Source organism: Oncorhynchus nerka, linkage group LG4 (assembly GCF_034236695.1).
Source record: "Oncorhynchus nerka isolate Pitt River linkage group LG4, Oner_Uvic_2.0, whole genome shotgun sequence".
Lineage (NCBI taxonomy): Eukaryota > Metazoa > Chordata > Actinopteri > Salmoniformes > Salmonidae > Oncorhynchus > Oncorhynchus nerka.
In genome coordinates, this window is record NC_088399.1 from 71999521 (window position 1) to 72011915 (window position 12395).

Here is a 12395-nt window from a genome sequence, read left to right on the forward strand (position 1 = left end):
AATATTTAGTCTTGCCCATTCACAATACATGTCTCAAATGTCTCAAGACTTGAAAAACCTTCTTTAACCTGTCTCCTCCACTTCATCTAAACTGAATTAAGTGGATTTAACAAGTGACATCAATAAGGGATCATAGCTTTCACCTCGATTTGGTGCCAGAGGGCCTGGATGTTGCTTTGGAGGCCACTACATGGGCCCCACCAGGAGAATAATCTAGGGGAAACACTACTATGGAGGGAGTGGGAATGCATACAGCCAGTTATATGCAGTATACTATAACAGTAACTAGTAAAGGTTCTACTTGGCTTGTCTGTAAGTGATACCCAGCAGCGCCAGAGTATTTATAACACACAACTGTCACATGGAGAATGCTCCCACAGGGTCTGGGTTTCAAATACACTATTTTAGTACATTGAGAGGCACTATTACACTGTCTAAGTACTATGTAATGTAAAGTCAATCTAGACATGGCCAAGCGCCTGCCTTACAAAAAAAAAAACTTTCACTGCTAACACTCAGGTTATGCTGAGCCAGGATTGTCACCAGGGGAATGTTCCCTTTAAAGAAATGTTCCTTCCGAACTAGACAACTGTATATTCTACAATGAAAACCATAAAGATAGTTCACGACCAACACATGTAAAATGGCCCTGGGTGAAATGGCAGCAGTTTTACGGGCGCCCAACCAATTGTGCTATTATGTGGGGTTTTTTGCGTTATTTGTAACTTATTTTGTACATAATGTTTCTGCAACTGTATCTTACTGCAAAAAAACAGCTTCTGGATATCTGGACAGCGATCACTCACCTCGGATTAGACAAAGATTTTTTCTTCAACAAGCAGGACGCACAGGACATTCTCCCGACATGGCCATCTTCCCAGCTGTTTTCAAGAGGAAGAGACGCAGGTACAGAGGACACAGAGTGGGATGCCTCGTGAGGATCCGCAGAAGGCGTGTGGGAAAGCTAGCGGGGGGGGGTTTGGATATTCAGCTAGCGGGGGGGGATTTGTGCATTTTCGTAAACAACAGCTGGTGCACGAGAATCTTCTGATAAATTGCAGGCCACACTAACCTAGATTTTCAGCTATACTTTTCGTGGCTGTTTATTTACCACCACAGACAGATGCTGACACTAAGACCGCACAGCTGTATAAGGAAATAAGCAAACAGGAAACCATTCACCCAGAGGCGGCGCTCCTAGTGGCCGGAGACTTTAATGCAGGGAAACTTAAATCAGTTCTACCTAATTTCTATCAACATGTTATTGATAGATGATAGATAACATGTCAAAATGTGCAACCAGAGGGAAAAAAATCTAAATCACCTGTACTCCACACACAGAGATGCATACAAAGTTCTCCCTCGCCCTCCATTTGGTAAATCCGACCACAACTCTATCCTCCTAATTCCTGCTTACAAGCGAAAATTAAAGCGGGATGCATCAGCGACTTGGTCCATAAAAAAGTGGTCAGTAGATGAAGTGCTAAACAACAGGACTGTTTTGCAAACACAGACTGGAACATGTTCTGGGACTCTTCCGATGGCATTGAGGAGTACACCACATTAGTCAATGGCTTTATCAATACGTGCATTGAGGACGTCGTCCCCACAGTGACTGTACGTACATACCTCAACCAGAAGCCATGGATTACAGGCAACATTCGCACTGAGCTAAAGGGTAGAGCTGCCACTTTCAAGGTGTGGAACTCTAACCCGGAAGCTTATAAAAAATCCTGCTATGCCCTGCGACGAACCATCAAACAGGCAAAGCGTCAATTCAGGGCTAAGATTGAATGGTACTACACCAGCTCCGACACTCGTCTTATGTGGCAGGGCTTGCAAACTATTACAGACTACAAAGGGAAAGACAGCCACGAGCTGCCCAGTGACATGAGCCTACCAGACGAGCTAAATCGCTTCTATGCTCGCCTCGAGGCAATCAACACTGAGGCATGCATGAGAGTATAAGCTGTTCCGGACGACTGTGTGATCACACTCTCCGTAGCTGACATGAGTAAGACCTTTAAACAGGTCAACATTCACAAAGCTGCGGGGCCAGACGGATTATCAGGACGTGTGCTCCAGGCATGTGCTGACCAACTGGCAGGTGTCTTCACTGACATTTTCAACATGTCATTGATTAAGTCTGTAATATCAACATGTTTCAAGCAGACCACCATAGTTCCTGTGCCCAAGAACACGAAGGCAACCTGCTTAAATGACTACAGACCCATAGCACTCACGTCCGTAGTCATGAAATGCTTTGAAAGGCTGGTCATGGCTCACATCAACACCATTATCCCAGAAACCCTAGACACACTCCAATTTGCATACCGCCCAAACAGATCCACAGATGATGCAATCTCTATTGCACTCCACACTGCCCTTTCCCACCTGGACAAAAGGAACACCTATGTGAGAATGCTATTCATTGACTGCAGCTCAGCGTTCAACACCCTAGTACCCTCAAAGCTCATCACTAAGCTAAGGATCCTGGGACTAAACACCTCCCTCTGCAACTGGATCCTGGACTTCCTGAAGGGCCGCCCCCCAGGTGGTGAGGGTAGGTAGCAACACATCTGCCATGCTGATCCTCAACACTGGAGCCCCCTGGGGGTGCATGCTCAGTCCCCTCCTGTACTCCCTGTTCACCAATGACTGCATGGCCAGTCACGACTCCAACACCATCATTAAGTTTGCAGACGACACAACAGTGGTAGGCCTGATCACTGATAACGACGAGACAGCCTATAGGGAGGAGGTCAGAGACCTGGCCGGGTGATGCCAGAGTAACAACCTATCCCTCAATGTAACCAAGACTAAGGAGATGATTGTGGACTACAGGAAAAGGAGGACTGAGCACGCCCCCATTGTCATCGACGGGGCTGTAGTGGAGCAGGTTGAGAGCTTCAAGTTCCTTGTTGTCCACATCCCCAACAAACTAACATGGTCCAAACACACCAAGACAGTCGTGAAGAGGGCACGACAAAGCCTATTCCCCCTCAGGAAACTAAAAAGATTTGGCATGGGTCCTCAGATCCTCAAAAGGTTCTACAGCTACAACATCGAGAGCATAAAAAGATTTGGTTGCATCACGGCCTGGTATGGCAATTGCTCGGCCTCGACCGCAAGGCACTGCAGAGCGTAGTGCGCATGGCCCAGTACATCACTATATCACAATATAATATAATATATATAATATAATATACCCTTATGATGACAGCTTGGCTGTCGAAACGTTGGTAATTACATTTTTGCATCTGAGCTCCTAGAGTGTACAGCTCTCTTTTATTTTAGAGCCAGGTCTAAACCTGTTGTATTGGGTACAAGTGACAAAGAAACTTTGATTTGATTTTGATTTGCTGTAAACCTCCCAGACCTGTCTCTGCAGAATTAAAAACACACATTGTCATTGTATTAGGTATCATGACAATGAAACTGCTGTATAAAGCATTGGACGTCGTATGTAAAAACTGTTCGTGTGCGTGCGTGCGTGCGTGACAGCGTTAAATAATAGACGAGTTTGCTTTCAGCAATCAAATCATAACACACAAAGGAACGTGCGGATGTTTTAATCGAATTGACCGTTAACAGAAACAATCCCATCCCACGATGTAGTTTAATCTAAAACAACCGATAACAACATTTATATTCAAATTTAATTGATTGATCATAATCTCTTAATTATATGACAATAACATTACAGAGTGCAGTTCAGAGAATTTGAGTGCGATGTTATTAAACTATTCCAACCTGAGTGAGAAATGTTATGCCATCACATTTTTACAATTCTTCACAGACCGTGCCACCGGTAACAAAACATTGTGACACTTGACCCTTCTGTGAAGAATAGACAAATTAACTTAACTCAACAGAGCTCATTTTCCCATAGACTCAAAACGTGACAGTCTTGAAATGAATTAAAAAAGTAGTTATTGGATATCCTTGTAGGTTCATTTCAACGACTAAAACAATATACTACCTTATTGGAAGTTATCTTCAGTAATTAGACGTGACCGTCCGACCAAATTATGAGAACAGCTATGATCACCTTTCATAACATAAAACAAATAAAACGAATAATAGCACTCTAGTTTTCCACTTACTAGGTTACATGTTTATTACAGCTTAGAAACATGTGCCCAGTCAGTGCCCACAAATGCCACCGACAGCCCAGCCAACTGTCCTTTTACAGGTGCGCAGCGGTGCAGTGCGTGACTCCCAATAAACAAAACACGTTATTGTCTTTACCTGTTGGCCCTTGGTCCATAGTATCAGTGTAGATCCCGACGACCAGCATCAGTAGAATCACTCCGCTATACATTTTAACGTTTTAGTCCAGCTCCCGTTATCAGACGAAATCCTTGTAGTGAGTGACTGCGGCAGGACTGTTCCAAAGTTGTCCGCTCATTGATGACTGAATTCCTTGCTGAAAAGAGTCAACCCCCATGCAAAACACACTGGCAATTTGAGCCGCTACAGCTGACGTAGGGGCAAAGACAGATAAAAGAAACCTTACTTCACTAAGCGCCGGCAATCAAGTGGTCAAATGCAGGTCTACAGCGCCGCCATGCGGTAGCTTTGTATTGCAGCGACACAATCATATCCCCCCCAAAAAAAATTCTCTACAAATAAACACAGATTTTGTGTGAGTGGAACATCTTATATTAATTAGCATTTTATATTGAAACCAACCATAACCATAACGATGTTCAATGCCTAATTGATATGGATATATGCAAATGTCAATACCTATGTTATACCTCAAAAGAATATGCTGTACATACAGTACAGTCTTTATGTATTTTTCTTAGCAGCAGAGACAGAGTGGGAGGGAGTTGTAGGCTACTCCAGATGTATGTGGTGGGTGGGTGAAATGCAGCAGGAGGAGAATGAGGGGAAGAGGAAGGTTTGGACACTCCATGGTCACTTACAACTTGGCACACACTGGTTGAATCAACGTAATTTCCACATCATTTCAATGAAATTACATTGAACCAATGTGGAATAGACATTGAATTGACATCTGTGCCCAGTGGGAAATACCATCACAAGATAACAGGTCAGCAAGAGACTCACCCTCTCTCTCTCTCTCTCTCTCTCTCTCTCTCTCTCTCTCTCTCTTTCTCTTTCTCTACCTCTCGTTATACTCTGTCGCTGTACCTCTCTCACTCCCTCACTACACAGACTTCCATACTGGCCTGGAAACCAGCATGAAGAACAAAGTGCATGAGAGGAGGGAAATGATGAGGAAACGGAAGAGAGAGAGTGGGTAGGCATGCAGGCATCAGAACCATGGCTCTAACCAGCCAATAGCAGAATAATGTGATCTATGACACAGGAGTGGTACGTTTCAGGTGATGTAGTAGCTATTTGAAGAGTCTCTACATCCATCTAAACATTACTTAGGCAGTTCTTTGGCTCCAAAGGTGCAGCACTCAACTAAAACGTCTGTAAAATATGCAGACTTTTCTCAGTTACAACGTTGCTCTCTTTTTTCTGTGCAAGCATTTGACTCAGATAGTCAGACAAATTACCATACATCTGAATGATGTGTATCACAGATCAGGACACTGTCCTCTTTAGAAAGTTATGAACATAATCAAACTACTTTAGCCGCAGGCACTCAATTTTTCCGATTTTTTAAAATGTTCCAGAGTCCGTAGAGTCTTAATCTCCTGATGGAAAGCAATCAGCATTTACAGTACTTTAGAAAGCCTGTCACACACAGAACAACACACACACACACTCACACACACACACACTCACACACGCACAGACATATACACACACAAGCACTGCTTAGCGGAAGATATGGACAAATGCTACTCGTCTTAGAAATCATTTTCATTGAGCCATTAATGTTGTTTTATTTCACAACATCAATTTTCCAATCAGCATGGGTTGAATGAGAAAGTTAGTTGATAAAACAAAGGTTAGAATCAGGTCCTTCCCTCGGGAGAAAGAAAAGCGTACCGTGTCATTGTGAACAGTAAACAAATGTTAGGGTCATAATAAGCAACAAGACAATCTAACGATTGGATTTTTAGAGTGTTACGTGTCACTAAGAACTATGTCAGAGGCTGTGTGTGTGTGTGTGTGTGTGTGTGTGTGTGTGTGTGTGTGTGTGTGTGTGTGTGTGTGTGTGTGTGTGTGTGTGTGTGTGTGTGTGTGTGTGTGTGTGTGTGTGTGTGTGTGTGTGTGTGTGTGTGTGTCAGAACAGCTTCATATCAAGGTTGTTTGGACTAAGAAACCGATTACAGACAATGTGACATTAAATTACAGGAATCAAGTGATTTTCACACAGCATGAAACCAAGGCCCTGTATTTCAAATGCATGTAGCATAATGTTTCAGGAAAGGCACATTGGCATCTGAGATCTAACACTGATCTAAAATCTGTGGATATGGACCAACCAAGCTTCTGGTAAATCACCAACAACATTCTGCCTTGTGTTTGTCACTGTACCTGTGAAACAAAACAGCCAGTAGCAAAAGGTTGAGTCTGTCAGAGGAAAAGTACCGTTAATATATCGATATTCAGAAACTCTTGGAGGACTATGAAAGTGGACGTCAAAAATGCTTCTTTATTGTTAAAGACCAACTCGTTTCAGCATGTGCCCTTCCTCTGGGTTTTTGGAGGAAAGTACAGTGACATACAGTCCTGTGAAGAGAGGCTGAAGATAGAGGGGTGAGGAGGGGCAAGTTGAGGTGATGTGCAGCGAGCAACAGACAGGAGTAGAATCAGCAGTAGTGGCAGTGGAATACTGATAGGGGACATGTGGCAGAGACACACACACACACACACACACACACACACACACACACACACACACACACACACACACACACACACACACACACACACACACACACTCCCATCAGCAGTTGGTAGGATAATCGGGGGGTCGAGTCAAGCAGGGGTGTCGTCTTGCATCTCGATGCAAACCAAGCATAGCGTTGTCAGCCTGTAAGCCCGTCAGTTCAGAGGAGCATCTCTCTTCTCTCTGACACCCGTGCAGCACTGCCAGTTCAACCCTCACCAGGATTTATTTTCATAAGCACAGGAGCAACAACCAGTGCCACCCAGAGTCACACTCCTCTTCATGTGCCGACACACACACACACACACACACACACACACACACACACACACACACACACACACACACACACACACACAAAACAGAAAGGACAATACACACACACACACACACACAGAGAGGGCAAAACACACACGTGTACACACACACACAAGTACGTATGCAAAGGACAACTCACACATACACACACACACACACACACACACACACACACACACACACACACACACACACAGCAAACATTCATTACAACATTATTCCAGTCTGAAGGACTGTTAATTCTAAGTGTGCTATACTAAATAAATGTTCATTGGACCTGATGACTCTGATCATTGAACAACTTAAAAAGGATATTATCGAGATCGCAACCCCAGTCGAAAATTCACAGCAAGCTCTACGAGACGAGCTTAATGACCCTATTAAACCGGAGGATCTCATTCAGAGTAACGCTGACCTTCAGACTAAGATTACGACCAAACTGAAGGAGAGGAAAATCAAGAAGTATAAACGCGATTTGTAGATAAGAACAGCAAACTAATATATCTCTGACGAGCACAAGAAACCAAAAAAACGGAAGAGAGAAGCTGATGACAGACGCCGAGGTCCTCTGTCAGACCAACTATCCACAGACAGCGCTAACTCTGGCTCCTCTACCAACGGTGAGCCTTTTTTCTACAACAGAAGGTGGGGACACCGGGGACAATGTCGAGGCCAACACCCCCAGCACGTAAGAGGGTTCGACGCATACGTCTGGGGAAGAAGAAATCCACTACCATCCCGCGACACCTATCAATTGAGACCCAGGACGGGCCCCCAGTCCAACAGGAGCTAAATGTCTTCAACTTATCAAGTAAGACCCTAACGTCCGCTCACCTCAGTGTTCTGAATAAGGGGTTAACATTTGTACCCACTGCATACATTAATGACTTTGATGTTCAGATTGATGTATTCAAGTTTTTCCGGAATCTGAGATTGCGTGAGTTCTTTGATAAGAGTGAAACTTACATGCCTCCACTTGAAAGGTCATCCTCAGTGAGATGTATACATAGGTCTACCACGCTAATCAATAGACTTGCATGTCCAACCGTGAGTCAAGGAGGAGATGGAGCCATTAGGTACCTGAGAACTCTGAGAGAACAACATTTAGAGCAGAAAGTTAATTTGTACCTCCCCCAAACGTAATGCATCCATAGAAACCTTCTGTAGGATTGTTGAAAATGACAATAATATTACAGGTGAATGTAGGTGACTTACTGAAAGACAAACAGAAACACAAATCCTATGATAACCTGAGTAGAGACGAGATAATGGCTCGTATGGACTTAAAGTCCGATCCTTTGATTATCATGAAAAAATGTCACAAAGAAGGAGGAATTTGTACACAAAACAAATGTGACTATGTGAATGAATGTCGCCGACAACTATCTAAAGGTGACTTCTATCGCAAACTGAATTGTGACCCAACCCTGGAATTCCAGCATAATATCTCATCCACAGTGGAAAGATGTTTGGAATCAGGACAAATCACTAAAAAAGAAGTTGAATTTCTATGTGTGAAATTTCCCAAGATACCAACTTTCTATACAATCGCTAAATTACACAAACAAGTATCTCCTCCTCCAGGTAGACCCAGTGTCTCCTCCCCCAGGTAGACCCAGTGTCTCCTCCCCCAGGTAGACCCAGTGTCTCCTCCCCCAGGTAGACCCAGTGTCTCCTCCCCCAGGTAGACCCAGTGTCTCCTCCCCCAGGTAGACCCAGTGTCTCCTCCACCAGGTAGGACCCAGTGTCTCCTCCCCCAGGTAGACCCAGTGTCTCCTCCCCCAGGTAGACCCAGTGTCTCCTCCCCCAGGTAGACCCATTGTAGCAGCAATCGACTCTGTGACATCCAACATTTCTAAATGTGTGGATTACCACATTAGACCGATGGTTGAGAATCTCCCATCTTATGTCAAAGACACTAGTCACATGATCTCATTGATAGAGGGCTTAGGAATGATACCAGAGGGCACCCTGCTGGCCACTTTTGATGTGGAGAGCTTGTACACTAACATCCCACACACTGGAGGCTTGCAGACGCTGCAACACTTCCTTCAGCAGAGAAACTCTACCCTTGCTCCATCCAATGATTGCATCTTACAACTTACTGAACTGGTATTAACCCATAACTACCTTGTCTTTGAGTCAGATGTTTTCCTTCAAATTCAGGGTGTAGCTGTGGGCTCCCCTTTCTCCCCCAACTATGCAAACCTGTATGTGGGACAATTTTAAGAAGCATTCCTTTATCAAACAGAGACACAGTCCTTACTTTCTAAAGTACTTCCAATGGAGGAGATACATAGATGATGTCTTTGTGCTCTGGTAAGGAAGTCAGCAGGAACTAAATGAATTCCAAACTCTATTAAACGAGAGCTCTGAATACCTCAAATTCACCATGCAGACTGATGAGAGAAAAATAAACTACCTGGATTTATGGATTATCAAAGAGAATGATGCATTACACACAGACTTATACACAAAGCCCACAGATCGCAATACCTATGTGCGGATAGTATAAATCCCCTTCCCCTCAACAATGGTCTACCATACAGTCAGATATGCAGGGTTAAACAAATCTGTGGCCACCAGTCAGATTTTGACAGCAATGCTAAAAAAATCCAATCCTATCCAAAAACATGAACATGGTCTGAATATTGACTTTGATCTCAGGCCCTTCTTATGAACACATTTTCCTTTATGAACAAGTCTTATAAATAGCTTTATTTTTTATTTTTTAATATGTCTTTTTTTACAGTTTATTAGCATACACCTGATGATGCTCATTATATATTAAGGTTGAACCAAAAGATTACCTGTAACAAAATGAAATGAAATACGGAATTATGATGTGAAATTGAATGACACAATAATGTATGTTGATGCAAATATGATGTACAATATTCCATTATGTTTCGATATGATAACAATAGCGTAATATATTTAATATGCCATAAACTATTTTTTAACAGTTTCACTAATTCATTTTAATTAACTTAATCATTATGACACACCCCTCACTATTGTCATTGGTTACACTAATTGCACTGTGTGTCTACATAACCTGGTTCGAGTATTCATGACATTACCCTGAGGAAGGCAGAGTGATGCTGAAACGTTGGCAAATACCCATTCAATTGCTGGGAGTTTATACATGGAGTGTATACTTTATTTGTTTTGATAGTTTACAGTTTATTCGCCGTTAGTCAGCACCTCCACACAAACTACAGCATTATTCTGGGTGTGCGCCAGCTCATGTCTTTTTTAAAATCTACTGTTAATTGTCAACATGTATACATGTATGTATACTGTACATTTTCATACATCACCTGCATCATCCTATAAAGAATTTATACCTACTCTTTGACCTTTGGTAGTATCAGACTGGACTAAGATTATAGGAGCAAGATATCGACCAGGGCCAAAGACCCACATCCCTCCTTCCCTTATGTGAAATGCAAGAGCAGGATATTTCTTTACTTCAATACACACACATACACAAACACACACTTCACTTCCATGGGGGTAATTGCAGTACACAATGGTACTTTAAGCCGCACGTTTTCTCATCAGTGCATAGTAATTACACAGGGCCCCAGGGGAGCCAAAAAAACACATGTAGAGTGGAGAATGAACCCTGCACTAGTAGGTGATGGAGACTGGCTGCATCAGGATTATTAAACAGGAGACCAGGCTGCAGCATTGTGGATCAGAATACTGATCATATCACCTACCCTCTCAGCTCATTACAGCTCCTCTCCTCTCAGTTCAACCAGGCTCTGTTTCAGCTCTCTCAGCTCAGCTCCTCTCCTCTCCGTCCAGGCTCTGTTTCTTAGGATCTGGAGAGGGAGGAAGTTTGGCAGCTTGTTAACCTGTGAGAGAGGTTATAAGGGGGTATGTATGGTATGCACTACATTGGCCTAAAGAATCAAGGGCTTCAGTCAAGTAAGTAATCTCCCTCGGGGTAATTCATTTGGGTGTCCAAGAATAGGTAGATAGCAATCTAAAGTGGGTTTTATTGGGGAAAAAGTCACTGTGTGCAGATGAGAATACATGGTTATTTTAAGCACTCAGCACACACACACACACACACACACACACACACACACACACACACACACACACACACACACACACACACACACTTGTGTTAATTGAGTGTTAGTATCATGCTAAATCAGTTGCGAGGTGAGTATAAACACAACTGTGACATTGAATTAATTATTATAACTGTGGAAGTAATTAAACTGTTCAGTTATAGTAACACGCATGCGCACACACACACACACACACACACACACACTGCCAACCCGTGAAAATCAACTATACTTTCCCTTTCACTTGTATTACAACCTTCTCTCAATCTCACTCATTAACTTGTTAGAGAAGCGGTCCCGTTGTGGGGGATCAAAAAAAAAATTAAAGTGCGCCACGTATAGTTGTTGATAAAATACACATTCAAGGTACTGAATTAAAGCTACACTTGTTGTGAATCTAGCTACCGAGTCAGATTTGTAAAATGCTTTTCGGCGAAAGCATGAGAAGCTATTATCTGATAGCATGTACCCTCAAAATACTGCAACGTCACCTAACAGACAGATTTTGCGATAGCCGGGGCTACCCAAAACGCAGAAATAAAATATAAAACATTCATTACCTTTGACGAGCTTCTTTCTCGGCACTCCTAGATGTCCCATAAACATCATTTTGGGTCTTTTTCCGATTAAATCGGTCCATATATAGCCTAAATATCGATCTATGAAGAATGTGTGAACAACGAAAAAAATAACGTTTTCTAACGTAACGTAATTTTTTTAAATTAAAAAAGTTGACGATAAACTTTCACAAAACACTTCGAAATACTTTTGTAATGCAACTTTAGGTATTAGTAAACGTTAATAAGCGATCGAATTGATTACGAGGCGAAGTATATTCTATAGCTGTCCGTCTGGAAATAATGTCCGGGTAAATCTCAACCAAAATATCCGGTCGGAGACCGGAAGAAAGGCAATGCCTTGCGTCTTTTTGACCCAAGAAACAAATCCTAGGCAAATGACAAGACTGTAGGTATTGCAACCTCAGCCTCATTTAATCTGGGTCACCTTTAACAATTGGTTGAAGTCGCGCATGGATATATTTTTCAATTTTCAGTGATCAGATTTTCCTGCACTTTTCGATGAAACGCACGTTCTGTTATAGTCACAGCCGTGATTTAACCAGTTTTAGAAACGTCTGAGTGTTTTCTATCCACACATACTAA

At 42.7% G+C, this 12395-nt stretch overlaps 1 protein-coding gene across 1 annotated transcript in view; it reads right to left on the reverse strand.

Moving 5' to 3' along the window:
- The window catches only part of LOC115128545 (receptor-type tyrosine-protein phosphatase U-like), a 285266-nt gene extending 280826 nt beyond the window's left edge, over positions 1-4440 (reverse strand). Inside the window, exon 1 of the mRNA XM_065017796.1 lies at positions 4252-4440. Coding sequence (XP_064873868.1) covers positions 4252-4324 — 73 coding nt within the window. The 5' untranslated portion in view covers positions 4325-4440. The remainder of the gene's footprint in view (positions 1-4251) is intronic.
- Between the last annotated feature and the right edge of the window lie 7955 nt (positions 4441-12395).